The 19788-nt window shown below is 45.8% G+C and overlaps 1 protein-coding gene across 1 annotated transcript in view; it reads left to right on the forward strand.

Annotated features, from left to right (window-relative positions):
- VWA8 (von Willebrand factor A domain containing 8) overlaps positions 1–19788 on the forward strand; it is a 1363176-nt gene that overhangs the window by 691786 nt on the left and 651602 nt on the right. The window contains exons 22-23 of the mRNA XM_086935029.1: positions 12395–12470; positions 18015–18150. Coding sequence (XP_086791155.1) covers positions 12395–12470; positions 18015–18150 — 212 coding nt within the window. The remainder of the gene's footprint in view (positions 1–12394; positions 12471–18014; positions 18151–19788) is intronic.

Consider the following 19788-nt stretch of genomic DNA (forward strand, 5'->3'; position numbering starts at 1 on the left):
TAAACTACCAAGCCAATTCTTCACCAGAAAGGAGACAAGCTACCGGGGACCGGTTTCTGGCATTTCAGCCTTCTTCGGCCCGGCTTGCTTGAATCCTGATGGAGCAGTGAGAAAGGGACTCATGTCTGAGTATACCCTGCCACACCTATAGTGGCCAAAAACGATTTAGAAAAGGGGGTGGTGATGAACAGAGTGTCTGAGTTAAACAGACCACTCTTACCCAGTCCAAAGATCAGGGCTTGATCCATCACCGTTATTTATCTCACTGCCCCATCCCAGCTCAGAACCTGGCTATATGCAAACCAGTCTGTCCCTGGCCCAGTGCATCATGGGAACAGGGCAGACTAAACTACCAAGCCAATTCTTCACCAGAAAGGAGACAAGCTACCGGGGACCGGTTTCTGGCATTTCAGCCTTCTTCGGCCCGGCTTGCTTGAATCCTGATGGAGCAGTGAGAAGGGACTCATGTCTGAGTATACCCTGCCACACCTATAGTGGCCAAAAACGATTTAGAAAAGGGGGTGGTGATGAACAGAGTGTCTGAGTTAAACAGACCACTCTTACCCAGTCCAAAGATCAGGGCTTGATCCATCACCGTTATTTATCTCACTGCCCCATCCCAGCTCAGAACCTGGCTATATGCAAATCAGTCTGTCCCTGGCCCAGTGCATCATGGGAACAGGGCAGACTAAACTACCAAGCCAATTCTTCACCAGAAAGGAGACAAGCTACCGGGGACCGGTTTCTGGCATTTCAGCCTTCTTCGGCCCGGCTTGCTTGAATCCTGATGGAGCAGTGAGAAAGGGACTCATGTCTGAGTATACCCTGATCTCTTGACTGGGTGAGAGTATTCTGCTTAATTCAGAGACTCTGTCCCTCACCACCCCTTGTTGTAAATATTTTTGTCCACCCTAAGCGTGGAAGGGTATACTCAGATGTGAGTCCCTTGCTCACTGCACCATCAGGATTCAAGCAAGCCGGGCCGAAGACGGCTGAAATGCCAGAAACCGGTCCCCGGTAGCTTGTTTCCTTCCCAGTGTAAGAATTGGCTTTTGTAGTTTGGTTTGCCCTGTTCCCATCATGCACTGGGACGGGAACAGACTAATTTGCATACAGCCAGGTTCTGAAACTGGGATGGTGCAGTGAGCTAAAAAACGGTATTGGATCTAGCCCTGATCTCTTGACTGGGTGAGAGTATTCTGCTTAATTCAGAGACTCTGTCCCTCACCACCCCTTGTTGTAAATATTTTTGTCCACCCTAAGCGTGGAAGGGTATACTCAGATGTGAGTCCCTTGCTCACTGCACCATCAGGATTCAAGCAAGCCGGGCCGAAGACGGCTTAAATGCCAGAAACCGGTCCCCGGTAGCTTGTTTCCTTCCCAGTGTAAGAATTGGCTTTTGTAGTTTGGTTTGCCCTGTTCCCATCATGCACTGGGACGGGAACAGACTAATTTGCATACAGCCAGGTTCTGAAACTGGGATGGTGCAGTGAGCTAAAAAACGGTGTTGGATCTAGCCCTGATCTCTTGACTGGGTGAGAGTATTCTGCTTAATTCAGAGACTCTGTCCCTCACCACCCCTTGTTGTAAATATTTTTGTCCACCCTAAGCGTGGAAGGGTATACTCAGATGTGAGTCCCTTGCTCACTGCACCATCAGGATTCAAGCAAGCCGGGCCGAAGACGGCTGAAATGCCAGAAACCGGTCCCCGGTAGCTTGTTTCCTTCCCAGTATAAGAATTGGCTTTTGTAGTTTGGTTTGCCCTGTTCCCATCATGCACTGGGACGGGAACAGACTAATTTGCATACAGCCAGGTTCTGAAACTGGGATGGTGCAGTGAGCTAAAAAACGGTGTTGGATCTAGCCCTGATCTCTTGACTGGGTGAGAGTATTCTGCTTAATTCAGAGACTCTGTCCCTCACCACCCCTTGTTGTAAATATTTTTGTCCACCCTAAGCGTGGAAGGGTATACTCAGATGTGAGTCCCTTGCTCACTGCACCATCAGGATTCAAGCAAGCCGGGCCGAAGACGGCTGAAATGCCAGAAACCGGTCCCCGGTAGCTTGTTTCCTTCCCAGTGTAAGAATTGGCTTTTGTAGTTTGGTTTGCCCTGTTCCCATCATGCACTGGGACGGGAACAGACTAATTTGCATACAGCCAGGTTCTGAAACTGGGATGGTGCAGTGAGCTAAAAAACGGTGTTGGATCTAGCCCTGATCTCTTGACTGGGTGAGAGTATTCTGCTTAATTCAGAGACTCTGTCCCTCACCACCCCTTGTTGTAAATATTTTTGTCCACCCTAAGCGTGGAAGGGTATACTCAGATGTGAGTCCCTTGCTCACTGCACCATCAGGATTCAAGCAAGCCGGGCCGAAGACGGCTGAAATGCCAGAAACCGGTCCCCGGTAGCTTGTTTCCTTCCCAGTGTAAGAATTGGCTTTTGTAGTTTGGTTTGCCCTGTTCCCATCATGCACTGGGACAGGAACAGACTAATTTGCATACAGCCAGGTTCTGAAACTGGGATGGTGCAGTGAGCTAAAAAACGGTGTTGGATCCAGCCCTGATCTCTTGACTGGGTGAGAGTATTCTGCTTAATTCAGAGACTCTGTCCCTCACCACCCCTTGTTGTAAATATTTTTGTCCACCCTAAGCGTGGAAGGGTATACTCAGATGTGAGTCCTTTGCTCACTGCACCATCAGGATTCAAGCAAGCCGGGCCGAAGACGGCTGAAATGCCAGAAACCGGTCCCCGGTATCTTGTTTCCTTCCCAGTGTAAGAATTGGCTTTTGTAGTTTGGTTTGCCCTGTTCCCATCATGCACTGGGACAGGAACAGACTAATTTGCATACAGCCAGGTTCTGAAACTGGGATGGTGCAGTGAGCTAAAAAACGGTGTTGGATCCAGCCCTGATCTCTTGACTGGGTGAGAGTATTCTTCTTAATTCAGAGACTCTGTCCCTCACCACCCCTTGTTGTAAATATTTTTGTCCACCCTAAGCGTGGAAGGGTATACTCAGATGTGAGTCCCTTGCTCACTGCACCATCAGGATTCAAGCAAGCCGGGCCGAAGACGGCTGAAATGCCAGAAACCGGTCCCCGGTAGCTTGTTTCCTTCCCAGTGTAAGAATTGGCTTTTGTAGTTTGGTTTGCCCTGTTCCCATCATGCACTGGGACAGGAACAGACTAATTTGCATACAGCCAGGTTCTGAAACTGGGATGGTGCAGTGAGCTAAAAAACGGTGTTGGATCTAGCCCTGATCTCTTGACTGGGTGAGAGTATTCTGCTTAATTCAGAGACTCTGTCCCTCACCACCCCTTGTTGTAAATTTTTTTGTCCACCCTAAGCGTGGAAGGGTATACTCAGATGTGAGTCCCTTGCTCACTGCACCATCAGGATTCAAGCAAGCCGGGCCGAAGACGGCTGAAATGCCAGAAACCGGTCCCCGGTAGCTTGTTTCCTTCCCAGTATAAGAATTGGCTTTTGTAGTTTGGTTTGCCCTGTTCCCATCATGCACTGGGACGGGAACAGACTAATTTGCATACAGCCAGGTTCTGAAACTGGGATGGTGCAGTGAGCTAAAAAACGGTGTTGGATCTAGCCCTGATCTCTTGACTGGGTGAGAGTATTCTGCTTAATTCAGAGACTCTGTCCCTCACCACCCCTTGTTGTAAATATTTTTGTCCACCCTAAGCGTGGAAGGGTATACTCAGATGTGAGTCCCTTGCTCACTGCACCATCAGGATTCAAGCAAGCCGGGCCGAAGACGGCTGAAATGCCAGAAACCGGTCCCCGGTAGCTTGTTTCCTTCCCAGTGTAAGAATTGGCTTTTGTAGTTTGGTTTGCCCTGTTCCCATCATGCACTGGGACAGGAACAGACTAATTTGCATACAGCCAGGTTCTGAAACTGGGATGGTGCAGTGAGCTAAAAAACGGTGTTGGATCTAGCCCTGATCTCTTGACTGGGTGAGAGTATTCTGCTTAATTCAGAGACTCTGTCCCTCACCACCCCTTGTTGTAAATATTTTTGTCCACCCTAAGCGTGGAAGGGTATACTCAGATGTGAGTCCCTTGCTCACTGCACCATCAGGATTCAAGCAAGCCGGGCTGAAGACGGCTGAAATGCCAGAAACCGGTCCCCGGTAGCTTGTTTCCTTCCAAGTGTAAGAATTGGCTTTTGTAGTTTGGTTTGCCCTGTTCCCATCATGCACTGGGACAGGAACAGACTAATTTGCATACAGCCAGGTTCTGAAACTGGGATGGTGCAGTGAGCTAAAAAACGGTGTTGGATCATGCCCTGATCTCTTGAGTGGGTGAGAGTATTCTGCTTAATTCAGAGACTCTGTCCCTCACCACCCCTTGTTGGAAATATTTTTGTCCACCCTAAGCGTGGAAGGGTATACTCAGATGTGAGTCCCTTGCTCACTGCACCATCAGGATTCAAGCAAGCCGGGCCGAAGACGGCTGAAATGCCAGAAACCGGTCCCCGGTAGCTTGTTTCCTTCCCAGTGTAAGAATTGGCTTTTGTAGTTTGGTTTGCCCTGTTCCCATCATGCACTGGGACAGGAACAGACTAATTTGCATACAGCCAGGTTCTGAAACTGGGATGGTGCAGTGAGCTAAAAAACGGTGTTGGATCCAGCCCTGATCTCTTGACTGGGTGAGAGTATTCTGCTTAATTCAGAGACTCTGTCCCTCACCACCCCTTGTTGTAAATATTTTTGTCCACCCTAAGCGTGGAAGGGTATACTCAGATGTGAGTCCCTTGCTCACTGCACCATCAGGATTCAAGCAAGCCGGGCCGAAGACGGCTGAAATGCCAGAAACCGGTCCCCGGTAGCTTGTTTCCTTCCCAGTGTAAGAATTGGCTTTTGTAGTTTGGTTTGCCCTGTTCCCATCATGCACTGGGACAGGAACAGACTAATTTGCATACAGCCAGGTTCTGAAACTGGGATGGTGGAGTGAGCTAAAAAACGGTGTTGGATCTAGCCCTGATCTCTTGACTGGGTGAGAGTATTCTGCTTAATTCAGAGACTCTGTCCCTCACCACCCCTTGTTGTAAATATTTTTGTCCACCCTAAGCGTGGAAGGGTATACTCAGATGTGAGTCCCTTGCTCACTGCACCATCAGGATTCAAGCAAGCTGGGCCGAAACGGCTGAAATGCCAGAAACCGGTCCCCGGTAGCTTGTTTCCTTCCCAGTGTAAGAATTGGCTTTTGTAGTTTGGTTTGCCCTGTTCCCATCATGCACTGGGACAGGAACAGACTAATTTGCATACAGCCAGGTTCTGAAACTGGGATGGTGCAGTGAGCTAAAAAACGGTGTTGGATCTAGCCCTGATCTCTTGACTGGGTGAGAGTATTCTGCTTAATTCAGAGACTCTGTCCCTCACCACCCCTTGTTGTAAATATTTTTGTCCACCTTAAGCGTGGAAGGGTATACTCAGATGTGAGTCCCTTGCTCACTGCACCATCAGGTTTCAAGCAAGCCGGGCCGAAGACGGCTGAAATGCCAGAAACCGGTCCCCGGTAGCTTGTTTCCTTCCCAGTGTAAGAATTGGCTTTTGTAGTTTGGTTTGCCCTGTTCCCATCATGCACTGGGACAGGAACAGACTAATTTGCATACAGCCAGGTTCTGAAACTGGGATGGTGCAGTGAGCTAAAAAACGGTGTTGGATCCAGCCCTGATCTCTTGACTGGGTGAGAGTATTCTGCTTAATTCAGAGACTCTGTCCCTCACCACCCCTTGTTGTAAATATTTTTGTCCACCCTAAGCGTGGAAGGGTATACTCAGATGTGAGTCCCTTGCTCACTGCACCATCAGGATTCAAGCAAGCCAGGCCGAAGACGGCTGAAATGCCAGAAACCGGTCCCCGGTAGCTTGTTTCCTTCCCAGTGTAAGAATTGGCTTTTGTAGTTTGGTTTGCCCTGTTCTCATCATGCACTGGGACAGGAACAGACTAATTTGCATACAGCCAGGTTCTGAAACTGGGATGGTGCAGTGAGCTAAAAAACGGTGTTGGATCTAGCCCTGATCTCTTGACTGGGTGAGAGTATTCTGCTTAATTCAGAGACTCTGTCCCTCACCACCCCTTGTTGTAAATATTTTTGTCCACCCTAAGCGTGGAAGGGTATACTCAGATGTGAGTCCCTTGCTCACTGCACCATCAGGATTCAAGCAAGCCGGGCCGAAGACGGCTGAAATGCCAGAAACCGGTCCCCGGTAGCTTGTTTCCTTCCCAGTGTAAGAATTGGCTTTTGTAGTTTGGTTTGCCCTGTTCCCATCATGCACTGGGACAGGAACAGACTAATTTGCATACAGCCAGGTTCTGAAACTGGGATGGTGCAGTGAGCTAAAAAACGGTGTTGGATCTAGCCCTGATCTCTTGACTGGGTGAGAGTATTCTGCTTAATTCAGAGACTCTGTCCCTCACCACCCCTTGTTGTAAACTTTCTAAAAGTGGCATTTTCAGAACAGTGACTTTATATCCAAATTCACCATAAAAAATTGTTTTAAATTAACAATTCTTTAGACACCAATCTAAACATACCTACTTCCTCCCAATTGAAAGTTAGCACTTAATAAATGTAATAAGGTAACACAGTCTTATCATGTGGGAGGATAGGCCTTGCAGTGGTGAAAAGCTAATTTAAGAGTTTTTCACTACCAGGACATTTAAAACTTAAAAGTACATGTCCAATTTTTTTAATGCACTGCAACCTGCCCTTGGGGCTGCTTAAATCCTACCCTAGGGATGACTTATATGTATTAAAAAGTAAGGCTTAGGCCTGGCAAAAGATTTATTTTCAAAGGGGTGGCACAATCATTGCAGCAGGCCCCCTAATAACATTTAATTTACAGTCTCTAGTTACATGTAGTACCACTTTGCTAGGGATTTACAAGTAAATTAAATGTGCCAATTGGATGTAAGCCAGCAAAAATGAAGTCAGCAAAAAAGAGCCACAATATAGGCAGGCAGACTGTAGAGGAAATATTGAGAGCAATGTTACATGCTATGTTATTGATACCTTAAATATGTTTGTCTATAAAATGGAAACTTTCAGACAACTCATCAGATATCTATGGTAATATTTGAGACCGGGTACCTGTGTTTCTTATGTGTAGACGGTGCTTCAGCAAATTACCTTAGAAGTGGTTCTTAGTTGAGTAATTTTACGTTCCCTTCCTTCAGCAGCTCTTGTAGCATCGGATTTGTGCATGTTTGTCAATGGGGCTACAGGTCTTCATCATCAGAATAGACATTGTCTGGGTTAATGGGGAAAGCCTCTCCACGTTGCTATATGGTACAAGATAGAGAAACATTCAGTGACCTTACAGTATCTCAGTTGCATACTGCAAAGATCCCCAATTTTGTACAGGCACCTATATCTCGTATTCAAACTGTATTCTCCACCACTGAGTGTGATCTCTTGTGAGTGACTTAGTACCTGCTTTTCCCTGGTGTTGAGGGGTGTAGGTTTTGTGTCATGATTCATGGTTTGATGATGTACGTTATGCCACCTACAAAAATTGCTTTGCCATTAGATATTCGGAGGATATGTTTATACTTGTGTTCCGAGGGTAATGTTTCAAATCTAATCTAAGAGGCACGCATCTTCAAGCTCTCCTTTTTCTAAATACTCATACAAGCCACAATTGAGGAACACAAATGAATCATTGGTACTGCCAGGATGTGGTGCAACGCGGTCTGTGACCAGGCATTCTGCATTCCATGCCACCTCTATGATCAGCGAATATTGGCTTTTTGTGTTGTGATACAGGTAGTTTGATGCTGATGGGAGACAGAATAAAACTGCTCCATTGTATCCTCCAACTCCTATTGGGTATTTGGAAAGGAAGCATCCATATGTATCGTACGTAGAAGAGCATCCAGGAATGATCAGAAAACCTATGGAAGTGTGCTCTCAGATATTCTCGATGTTGATCCAGAAATGCCTTGGTAACACCCCTAAGCTAGCAGGTTTTGGAAATCTAGACATGGTTAGGAATTTCCTGTCTGTGCTGGGCGTCTCTACTCAAAATTGGTTTCAAGTCATCTATTAGTTCTAATATGACCCACCTTCTGAGTCTATATTTGGGATCTATTTTCTCCTATTGCTCTTACAGCATCACACACTTGCCTTTATGCTCTCTCCTCCTTCGCCTTTGTTGGATTCCCAAAAACACATTTTTCACACCTTTGCATTTTGAGAGGGAGTAGCATTCTGGTCCTCCGTTAATACTTTATATGTGGGTACCACCTGCTTCCACTTGATGATAAATTGCATTTGCATATCGCGTGCTCTGAGAATATTTGCATATTAAAATGTACGATGTGCTATTTATGTTCCAAATCAGTATATATTTGGTTTGCTGTGCTGAATTACGAGAACGTGGCATCTCACATATTTTCCGATTGCTGACTATTTTACTACTTGTTACTGATTTGCAAAACGTTTGTACATCGGGCCCATTGACCAATGTGGCAAGCCTGTTGGAGAGAGCAAGGACTGTTGTATAAAATATAATCTGATGTAAATATTGTGTCTTAAATATCATTATCTGAAAGAGACTGTTAGCTATAGATACCTTACCTTAGAATTACCCCCAGGCGTGAGACTGGATCCTGAGAATTTTTTCTCTTAGCCGTACCCCGGTGCATTGGTAGGTGGCTTCCATCGTCGCCGAGATAATATTGTGGTGCCTATTTAGACACAGCCCCTGTGCGCTGATGACCATTCTTTCTTTTTCCGTCCAGCCTAGCGCAGATCCGTAGAGAGCTATCTCTTTAATCACTTTTTGACAGTTTTTTTTCTCAACTCTGGTCGACTTCTTTTTCTTTTTCTTTTTCTGAGTCTTCGACTCCTGGTGCGCAAGGGATGTTCCATCGTTGGACTGGTTTCAAGCCCTGCAAGGACTGTCACAAACTGGTGTCTATGACGGACCCGCACATTGTGTGCCTCTGGTGTCTGGAGCGTGGCCACGACCCGAAGTCATGCTCCGACTGTCAGGCCATAAATCCCAAGTCTTTGCGCGAGTGGTCCCGAAAGCTTGTGGAGGCCTGGCAGTCGGCTGTGCGTCGTTCTCGATCCCTGACCTTGGAATGCTTTCTCCCCCAACCGTGGCTACGGAGAAGGGAGCGTCCTATGCTGTGGTGGTGAGAAGGGCAACTTAGGCCTTGGGCCTGCAGCTCCCTTCGGTGGCAGTCAGGACTAATCTCCTGACGGAGGTGCTTCAACCGGTGGCAACTTCATCTGAGCCCTCACTGATGTCCTTTGGGCACCTGATCCAAGCCCAGCACAGGGCCCCCGGTGGAAAAAATGATCGCCCGCTGCCACCGCCTGGCTCGGGGCAACCCAGTTTTCTTCATCCAACACCCTTCCCCAGTAAGCTTGGTGGTCCAAGCCTCTTCATCAAAGGGTGCATACTCTTCTGCTCCCCCAGATAGGGAATCCAAGAAGCTGGATCACATTGGGAAGTGAATGTTCTCTTACTCCAGCTTGGCATTGCGTACCGCGAATATCGCATGCCTCTTAGGCCTATACTCTCATAATTTCTGTAATACGGCTGCGCCGGTGTTGCCTCGGTGCCCTGAGACGGCACGGGCCGTTCTCTCCCATGCAGTGGTGGATGGGAGAGACTCAGCCAAATTCACGATTTGATGTGGACTGGATACCACGACTCACTGTGCAGAACGATTGCCAGGTCGGTATTCCTTTGGCTCTACGCCTGGTGGAGGACATCCGGCTTTTCGGGGGATGTCCAGGCAACCTTGCAGGACATGCCCTTTGATGGCCGTCGCCTTTTTGGTGACAAGGCAGACTTGGCGCTGGGGGGGCTTTAGGATTCTCGAGCTACGGCCAGGTCCTTGGGCCTCACAGCGACGACTCGTCCTCCAGAGTCTGCTTTTCGTCCCTTTCGTGGCTACGGATGGGGCACCACAACATGTCTGGCCATGAACCAGCCACCGGTTCACGCAATCTACCCAGTCTGGCGTAGCTGTGGATGTGGGATCCAACGACGCAGGTCTGGGGGCTAGCGAAAGGGCCAGCCCACCCTTCCCACCCCTGCAGCTTCCTCCAATCCTTTCTAGTCCCACCTTCCAGGACCATCAAAAGCTAGTGGGCGGCAGGATTCGCCATCATCTCCCCCACTGGCACACCATCACGTCGGACAGGTGGGTTTTGCAGATAGTCCGAAGGGGCTACTCCCTCCCTTTCAAGCCACCATCCATGCCACCGTCTTTGGATCGCATGTCGGAGGATCAATTGGCACTTCTCCGCCAGGAAGTTTCGGCTCTCTTGGTTAAGGGAGCAATCGAGAGGGTTCCTACGGCAGAAGTAGGTTGTGGTTGCTATTCCCGCTACTTTCCGGTTCCCAAGAAGGACAAAGGCCTGCGTCCTATTCTAGACCTCTGTGCCCTCAACCACTTCCTCTGGAAGGAGATGTTCGTGCTCTGGTCCTGTCTGCCCTCGACCCTGGAGACTGGATGGTAGTGCTGGACTGGCAGGACGCCTATTTTCACATCCACATCCTGCCAGCCCACAGGTGCTACCTGCGGTTCACGGTAGGCCACACGCATTTTCAGTTCACTGTGCTCCCCTTTGACCTTACCAGCGCCCCTCGGGTGTTCACGAAAGTGATGGTGGTGGTCGCAGCTCATCTGCGCAGATTAGGGGTTCCAATCTTCCCTATCTCGATGACTAGCTGTTGAAGGAGGGCTTGCCCCAGGCTGCTGTGTCCCACCTCCAGACTACGGTGGACCTCCTGCCCTCGCTGGGGTTCATTATCAACATGCCGAAGTCGCATCTAACCCCTTCTCAGATTCTCCCTTTCATCTGAGCTGTTCTGGACACAGTGCAGTTTCGGGCCTATCCTCCCGAGCAGCGAGTCCGGGATATTCAGGCTATGATGCCAACGTTTCGGCCTCTATCCCGGATTTCGGTGAGAATGACCCTGAGGCTGCTGGGCCTCATGGCCTACTGCATCCTGCTGGTGGATCATGAGAGATAGCATATGCCGGCTCTGCAGTGGTACCTGAAGTCCCAGCATCAGGGCAATCGTTCCGACTTAGTCCAGATCTCAGAAGGGACTGCGCAACAACTGCAGTGGTGGTTAACGAACCAAACTTGGGCCAGAGGCAGATCCCTCTCCCTTCCCCAACCAGACCTCACAGTGGTGACAGATGCGTCACACCTGGGATGGGGCGGCCAGCTGGGAGAGACAAAGATCAGATGAAGGAACCTCCAGTGGAGCTCTGTGCTCATTCTACTAGAGCTACAGCTGCCACCACTGCTCTTGCTCGTGGAGTTCCACTCATTGATATCTGTCAGTCGGCCACGTGGGCATCTTTGCACACATTCACCAGACATTACTGCCTGGACAGCCAAGCCCGGAGGGATGTCTATTTTGCCTGTTCTGTCCTCCAGGACTTTTTGGTGTGAAGTTGGTTCGCAGACAATCCTCCTCCAGGGTTGGTATTGCTGGGGCATCTATTCTATGGTAAGGAATCTATAACTAACAGTCTCTTTCAGATGAACAAGTTACTTACCTTCGGTAACGATGTATCTGTAAGAGATATATGTTAGTTATAGATTCCTGACTTCTAATGACAGGGACTCCCTTGCAGGGCCATAGTTTAACGCACCAGTGGTAAGTGTCTTGAATAGCTCTGCGCTTCTTGCTTGTAAAGTCTTGTCAGAACAGACGTCAAACAAGTAGGGGCAGCGTCTAAATGGACACAGCAATGTCATCCCGGGGAACACGACGCCGGCGGCGGACACTGAGTCGACCGACGCCACCTACTGACACACAGGGGCACTGCTAAGAGAAAAATTTCTCCGGATCCAGTCTGACGCCTGTGGGTAATTCTAAGGTAGGAATTCTATAACTAACATATATCTCTTACAGATACATCGTTACCGAAGGTAAGTAACGTGTTCTACAAATATATTGCCCTTTCGTTCTTTGGGTGTAGAATTTCATTTATTAACTCCAACAAGGGTATCATTTTGTAAACTATATTTAGGACACAACATGTATGTTAGCTGATATTCTGACAACATTATTCGAGTACCACACCATAAATAAGTGCTCAAACTCCCAGAATGGACTCGTATAGCTGTGCTGAGACTCTTTTGGGGGGTGGGTATTCAAACACTGTGTTCGCTACTGATACAGCCTGCACATCTAGTGGCAGGATGGCCGTAGCCTACCCTCAGCCCTTAAGGAACATTGTTGTTGAGTTGACATCACCCCTAGGGTTTGCCAATCACCTTTATTTGCACAATCTGTCATTTAATACATAAATCAAGAGACGTACATACTGATCTGTGACTCGTGCATAACTAAAGATACCTCCGTCTGTGTTTAATTCCGTTTTTTTTTTACTACAGAGATACCACTGTTCAAAGCCTTACTCTGCAGCCTTCGGTGAAAGATGGTCTCATTGTGTATGAAGACTCGCCACTGGTTAGTGTTTTATTCATGTTCATAAATGTGTATATTTTGAAGCTGGCTTATTATACAATCTACTTTGTACAGTGTTATTCAGTGTACACCTTTCAATTTACTGACAATTTCCAAACTTGATAAACCCAGCTCCCTTGTATGCGTGAAGCATCACTTTTAAAGACCTCAAATATTTCACTCACTTCAAAGTTGATTTGAAAATAAGACTCTTCATTCACATTCCTTCATGGTTACAGTCTTCCTTATGGCACTGGAACTCACTAGAAATAAACACTGAAAATCCGAAATGATATAATGACCGAACAAGGAGGCCCTTAGGTTATCAGTGAGTACACATAGTAATGATGCTTGTTGTTGTAAACTGAACCACCACCTCACACCCTTGTCTGGTAAGGTGTCATGCATCTTACCTGCTGACAGTGTGGACAAAAGTAAGGTGCTGTATGAATTTCTAGGCCTTTTTGCCTCGATTTGTCCTGCTTCAGGAGGCAAGAAGTGGTTGCATTTTCATTGATTTTGCCACAATACCTCTCAGCCTCCTTGCAACCTCTGATGGAAGATGTGAAACTGGATAGAGAAGAGGCCTTGTCCTTGCCCACAATGAAAGATGGAAATGCCAGATGAATTTGGCCAGTAGTTTATAGGTGTCTGCATATATTTCCCATCTGTTTAATGTACAAATCATTCTTGGTATACCTCCTGCATGATGCGCCCAGCTTCCGAATTGGCCACTCCTCAAGAATTGTGGTACACTGCCCGTTTCACCTATTCTCAGGCATTTACAGTTGGTGTTACTAAGAAGGCACACAACTTTCTGTGCCCAATTTTCTACAGGCTACAGGTACTCGTATGACGTGGCTTCTTTTACTATGTCCAGGTTCTTTGTTAGTTGAATAGTGAGGTTTAGGAGTTTGTGTTCACTGTTGACCTATTTATGTGGTCATTTTCATATTTCGGTATCAATATTAACATACATACAGACGTTTTTCGACCGCAGAAGCAGGGCTTAACCACTACTCACTGTCAAAGTGATCCTGTCAATGGTAATGGTCGTAGCTATAGAGCCTCAAGTGGTCCTGAGGCAAGGGGAACTACATTATCTTCTGGGCTCTTTATACCTCGCATGCATGTTATTGTACAGTTGAAAACCTAGTAGTGGGAGCATCCTGGAAATCAAGGTCCTCAGAAGACTAGGTGCTGTGCCTACCATCGGACGGTTCTATGGTTTGGATGATATGGTGAAAAGAGTGACCTTCCATGGATTTAGTTTGTTGGTACTGAGGTTAACTTTCCTATCCATCTCATTGAGGGCGCCAGACATCTTTTCAAATGTTCTTCAAAATAGCCGTCTGCACCCTCCCAAAGAGTCTGCTTCCCGTGAAACATAGGAGTCCTCCCCTGAGATAATGCAAGCTTGAATCTTTTCACTACAAGATATGCACAGAATTACTTAAATACCGCACAACAGTGTTTGCTTGCAGTAATACAATGGCGAAGTTGTTTAGAATATGGGGCTCTGTAGAAGAAAGGTTTGCTGTACTAGCAGAGTGGTGGCAGCTCTCTGTGTGGTTTGCTAAGAGCTCGTGCAGATTGCGAGGGGACCCTCCTTTGCATGCTATCGAGGCCGGTCTGAAATGCTTAATTGCTGAACTCAGCGTGATTTTAAAAAACGTATTTTACTAGATGCAATTGATGTACGAATTGTATATTCTTGTTAATGTCCTTTTAAACTTAAAAATCTCACCACTATTGTTCTGCCCTTTGCACCCTTAGCCCCGTTCCATCGCGGCTCTGTGCCGTTTGTGTGGAGGGCAGGGTCAGCTCCACTGTGCCTCAGCGCTGGCTCACCAATCCCAACGGAGGTAGTGTTACAGCTGGGGGCGGGGCACAGGATATAAAATGGCCACCCGGAAGCGCAGCGGTAGAGCGCAGCGGGAGCGCCATCTCCGCGCGCCTAAGGGGTGCCAGTCTGCGCCAGTCCGCGCTGGACCCGCGCCCAGCGCCCCTTCCCCTGGCCGGGTATCTCGCCAGTCTAGTAAGTTCCTGAAATATACTTTCTCTGACCTGCTAGACATAAAAAACACTATGTTTCTGAAAGAATGCCCACATTTTAACTTAGCAGAGTGCTCTAACATGTCACATATAATCTGCCCAAACTGTAATTTTAAAGCAACCGGTTCCCTCACACAGATACCATTGATATCAGGAGCTTCTAGTTACGAGACTACACGCATTAAATGCGCACTGGTGAATGCCAGATCTATGTGTAAACATAGAGAAGATGTGGCCGAATTAATTTCGGCACACAAATTAGATATTCTGTTTATAACAGAGACATGGGCCGATCTGGCTTCTGACCCTGACCTTGTAGCAGCCATCCCGGAAGGCTACTATATCACTAGACAAGATAGACCGACAGGAAAAAAAGGGGGTGGCCTTGCTATTATTTTACGGCTAGAACTAGCACTAAAAACAGGGACACTAGATAACATTCCTGCAGAAACATTAGCCTTTTCCATCACTCTATCTCCCATTCAAATGTTTAATGGAGTTCTGCTCTATCGTCCCCCAGCTGCTAGAATGCCTTTTCTCCAATCTATTAGCACTTTATTAGAACCAGTGGCAGAAGCCTCTGATTATACTATACTAGGAGATTTTAATTTTAATTTAGAAGAAACAGCAGATAAAGACACACTGAGCCTTACTGAGGATTTTAAGGCCGTTGGCCTAAACCAGCTAGTCACTACAGCCACGCACAAAACAGGTCATGTTCTTGATGGCCTATTTACAAATAACCAGGCCATTACTTCCCCCACTGTTGTCCCTATTGTATGGTCAGACCATGCAGTGGTGGTCTTTCACGTCCGTGTTAAAAATTATAAAAATCAACATTCGGCCAAAAAGCAACTTAGAACGTGCAGGGACTGGAAAAATATAGATATAAAGACACTATCTGAGAAATTGGAAAATAACAAACCATCTAGAACGCCAGACCCTCAACTGGCAGCAAATAACTATAACCAATGGCTTACAGATACATTTAATCAAGTAGCGCCTTTTAAGAAATTGTGCCCAAATCGCGCAACACCATCAGCCCCTTGGTTCTTCGAAACTTTAAGATTAGAAAGACAGAAATGCCGCAATCTAGAAAGGTGCTGGCGAATCAACTACGACAACAATGATAAAGAGAAATACAAACAAGCATTATCAGTCTACAGGAAGCTGTTAAGACTGGAAAAGAGCAAATATTTTACCGAACAGATAGAAAAAGCCCAGAATTCCAGTAAACAATTATACCAGGTAGTGGCAACATTAACAAATATACCAACAGCAAATACTACAGATGTTACTCAAGAGTTCTGTAATCAGATGGCTGATTTTTTCAGGACCAAGGTCACAGAAATCTTCAATAAATTCAACAATAATATAATGGGGGAACCATCAGAGAGCCACAAGAACGCACAGTTCATATCCTCTTCTCTGAATGAATTCATCCCTCCATCACTTTCAGAAATAAAAGATCTTATCAAAACAACTATGTTGGGTTCCCCTTTGGATCCCTGCCCACCGACCATCATTAAATCAACAACCGAGGTAGTAGCTCCAATTTTGGAGAATATCTGCAGTACTATTTGCGAATCAGGTATTTATCCTCAAAAATGGAAAACTGCCATAATAAAGCCACTGCTAAAGAAACCCACTCTGAACACCTTGGAATTAAAAAGTTATCGCCCTATAGCAGCCCTCCCTTTTCCATCCAAAATACTTGAAAAAGTTATAAATAAACAGCTGGCCAGTTACATTGATCACAACAACCTGCTAGATAACACCCAGTTCGGGTTTAGGAGAGGCCATGGAACGGAGACGGCGCTTATAAAGGCTTCCGAAGAGATCAGACAGATCATGGACCAGGGTGGCACGGCAATCCTGATCTTGCTGGATCTCTCGGCGGCCTTTGACACGGTCGATCATAACATCTTGATCGACCGTGTCACAGCTATGGGCATACAGGGTAAAGCTGTGGAGCTCCTGGTCTCTTTTCTGTCTAACAGAGAACAGTCGGTAAGGATGGGGAATTTTTATTCACCTACATTTGTGCTGCCTTGTGGAGTCCCCCAGGGATCCTCGCTAAGTCCGACACTTTTTAACATCTATGTGTCGGACTTGCCGAGGGTCATTAAAATCCATGGAATGGGAGTGACTTCATATGCCGACGACACTCAGTTGGTGTTAGCAGTGCATAAAAACGGGAGTGAGGTAGCGGCCAACTTTCAGATAGGCATGAGAGCCATTAGTCACTGGATGGACAGTAATTGTCTAAAACTAAACACCGATAAGACCGAGGTAATGGTGTTTGGAGACCTAAAACCAGCTTGGTCCCCGGTCTGGTGGCCACCAGAAATGGGTAATCCACCTACTCTAGTTTCGAAGGTGAGAAACTTAGGAGTGTTGTTTGACAGCAAACTAAGTTTCACCAATCATGCTAATGCAGTGGTGTCCTCCTCCTTTTACACGCTACGAAAAGTGAAAAAGTTATTACCTTTCCTTCCCCTGTCTGCCGGGAAAACACTTATGTCCTCCTTGGTGTTATCCAAGGTGGACTACTGCAATGGGCTTCTGTTGAATGCCCAGGAGCAGGTCTTTAAGAAATTACAAATGGTGCAGAACGCTGCTGCACGAATCCTGACCAAAACTCCTAAGTTTGCGCCCATTTCCCACATTGTCTACCAACTTCATTGGCTTCCAGTGAAAAAAAGAACCAAATTTAAGGCATTGTGCATTATTTACAAGGCGTTGAACAGCAAAGGACCTGACTTTTTTAGGGAATCACTGCTGGTTTATGTCCCTAAGAGAGCTTTAAGATCTGCCTCATCTGCATCCCTTTGTATTCAACGGGTTAGAACAGTTACATGGGGAGACAGACGCTTCTTGGTAGCTGCCTCGAGGCTCTGGAATACCTTGCCCCATCAAATAAAATGCAGCCCGTCACTGATGATCTTTAGAAAGCAAGTGAAGACCTGGCTATTCAGTCAATAAATGTAAAGGAGTTGCCTCTTTGTCTGCCTCTCTGTCAGCCTAGCGCCGAGACACCATTCGTGGTATTTGTTTGCGCTCTATAAGTTTAATAAATAAATAAATAAATAAATACTAAAAAGCATATCAAGTTGCAGAAGTAAAAGATTTTGAGGCCACTGTCTCCAAGATGAAATTAACAACAAGCCTGGACTGCAATTACAACTTTCAGGCTCTGGTTATCCTGTAATTAAACAAAGGATTATGGGAAAGTTCAGCTGAGTGGTTTGAATGTTTCATGATCTCAGTACATTTCCATGCTTGGAGATTAAGTATCTGAAAATCAGACTGGAACTAGGGTTCCCTTTGGATGAAATGTATAGAATAATCCTCGAATTGTCATGTCAGTGAATTTTGGAAAATATTTCAGAGGTATGAATCATCCTTGTGAATTATGGTTTTTCAAACCACAGATGCAGCGATAAACTTGGATTATTGGCAAAAAGACCGTGATTTCTTTTCTTTTTTCAGGTAAAGGCTGTAAAAATGGGGCATATCCTCGTTATTGATGAAGCTGACAAAGCACCAACAAACGTGACTTGTGTTTTGAAAACTCTTGTAGAAAGTGGAGAAATGATTCTGTCAGATGGAAGACGCATTGTTGCCAGTGAGTACTTTTATGGTGAACTTTTAGAGGGTTGACTAACACACATTTTTTTTATCTTAACATTTAGAACAGAATCCTTACCCAGGGTGCAAACACTCATTGTGTTTTATTTTTAGTAGCATAAGCTTGGTGTGTGGAAATCCGCTTTACAGAAGTTTAACGAAGATGTTAAAGTATATTTTGTTTATTACTATACGTTTCGATTGTGCCAAGTGCTCAGTGGACTGATATTAACCAGTGATTGTTTATGTAGTTGTTTTTCATAGATTCATAGATAACAAAGAACTCTTTTTAAGAGTGAGTTTAAACCGAAACATTCAACGACCAAAATGTATGTTGTGCAAAAGGGTACCTTGTGAAACTCCCTTCTTGAACTTTATTCAATTTAATATGAACTGCAGTTAAATGTTTTTTTACTTCCTATGGTTGACAGTATCAACATTCTCTATAAACCTTGAGACAATTTTGTTGGAATAGACTTCTAGAAAGGAGCTTCTAAACTAAGCAGAGTAGAAAGAAAAGTGTGCACAATTGTGCTGTTAAATCAAGAGTGTTCCATAGAATGGAGTCAAAGAAAGGCAGTTCAGTAGATGGCAAACAGAAAGGACGGCTGGAAGGAAAGGCTTGGATTGAGCAGAGATCATGACTAAGTAAAAGGTACTGATGGGAGCTGCAGTGCCGGAAAGAATGGGAACTTGAACCTGTGGAACAGTAAGTGACAGATTAGGCCTAGTATGTTCCCAACCAGTGCTCCTTCTTCACGAACCATATGTCTGTGTTTACAACAGCATTGCTCTTTTTGTATGCATTTGTCTTTGTTTTACTTTTTATCAATGCCTATTGCACAATAGGTGTCCCCCTGTCAGCCCTGCTGAGACCAGGTCTTGGAGGCTGACTGCGAGATAGGTGCTCTGATTCCTGGCACAAGAGATTACCTAAAACACAGAAGAACAAGGGCAAGAAAACTTGAATAGGTTGGAGTGTAAATACTGAACATAAACTGGGTTATTCTTGTAAAAAACATTATAGTTCATACGCTTTGTGTAAAACTTTCTGTAAAGCGAAAGAGATCACAATAAGGCAATTAGCAGTCATTCGTGGAGAGTCTTGAGAGTCACCCTGCTATTTTTATGGAAGACAAGCACTAAGTGAGTCTCGGCGCATGGGGAACAAAGCCTCAGGACTCACTACCACGCTTTGATGATAATAAACACATTTTTTAACAGACACAAAAGAGGATATGCAGAGCAAAGCAAGACAAAGAATTCAGAAACTGGCCCCAGGAAAGGCTGGGGAAGATTCTAGCAAAAATGGAATGGGGAAAACACGACAGTGTACAGAAAAAGCAGACATACTAACCTAACTGGGAAGACAAGACAAATAAAAAAAATAGTAGAGTTAAATTAGTAACTGGAGCAAGTAATATGACGAAAGAAAATGTAACTCTTGAATACATCAAGAACACCCGAAGTGTTGGGCTAAGGAATTAGACAGATGTATGATAGCAGAAAAAGAGGTGTTCAAATCCAGAGGTCGTCTCAAAAAATGGGATAAAAAATGGAATGAGTGGAATGTGAACTGTGTACATCACCTACCAAGGAGATGGAGATGAGGAAAAATATGGGAAATATTATGGGA

The sequence above is a fragment of the Lissotriton vulgaris genome, chromosome 8, assembly GCF_964263255.1.
Source record: "Lissotriton vulgaris chromosome 8, aLisVul1.2, whole genome shotgun sequence".
NCBI lineage: Eukaryota > Metazoa > Chordata > Amphibia > Caudata > Salamandridae > Lissotriton > Lissotriton vulgaris.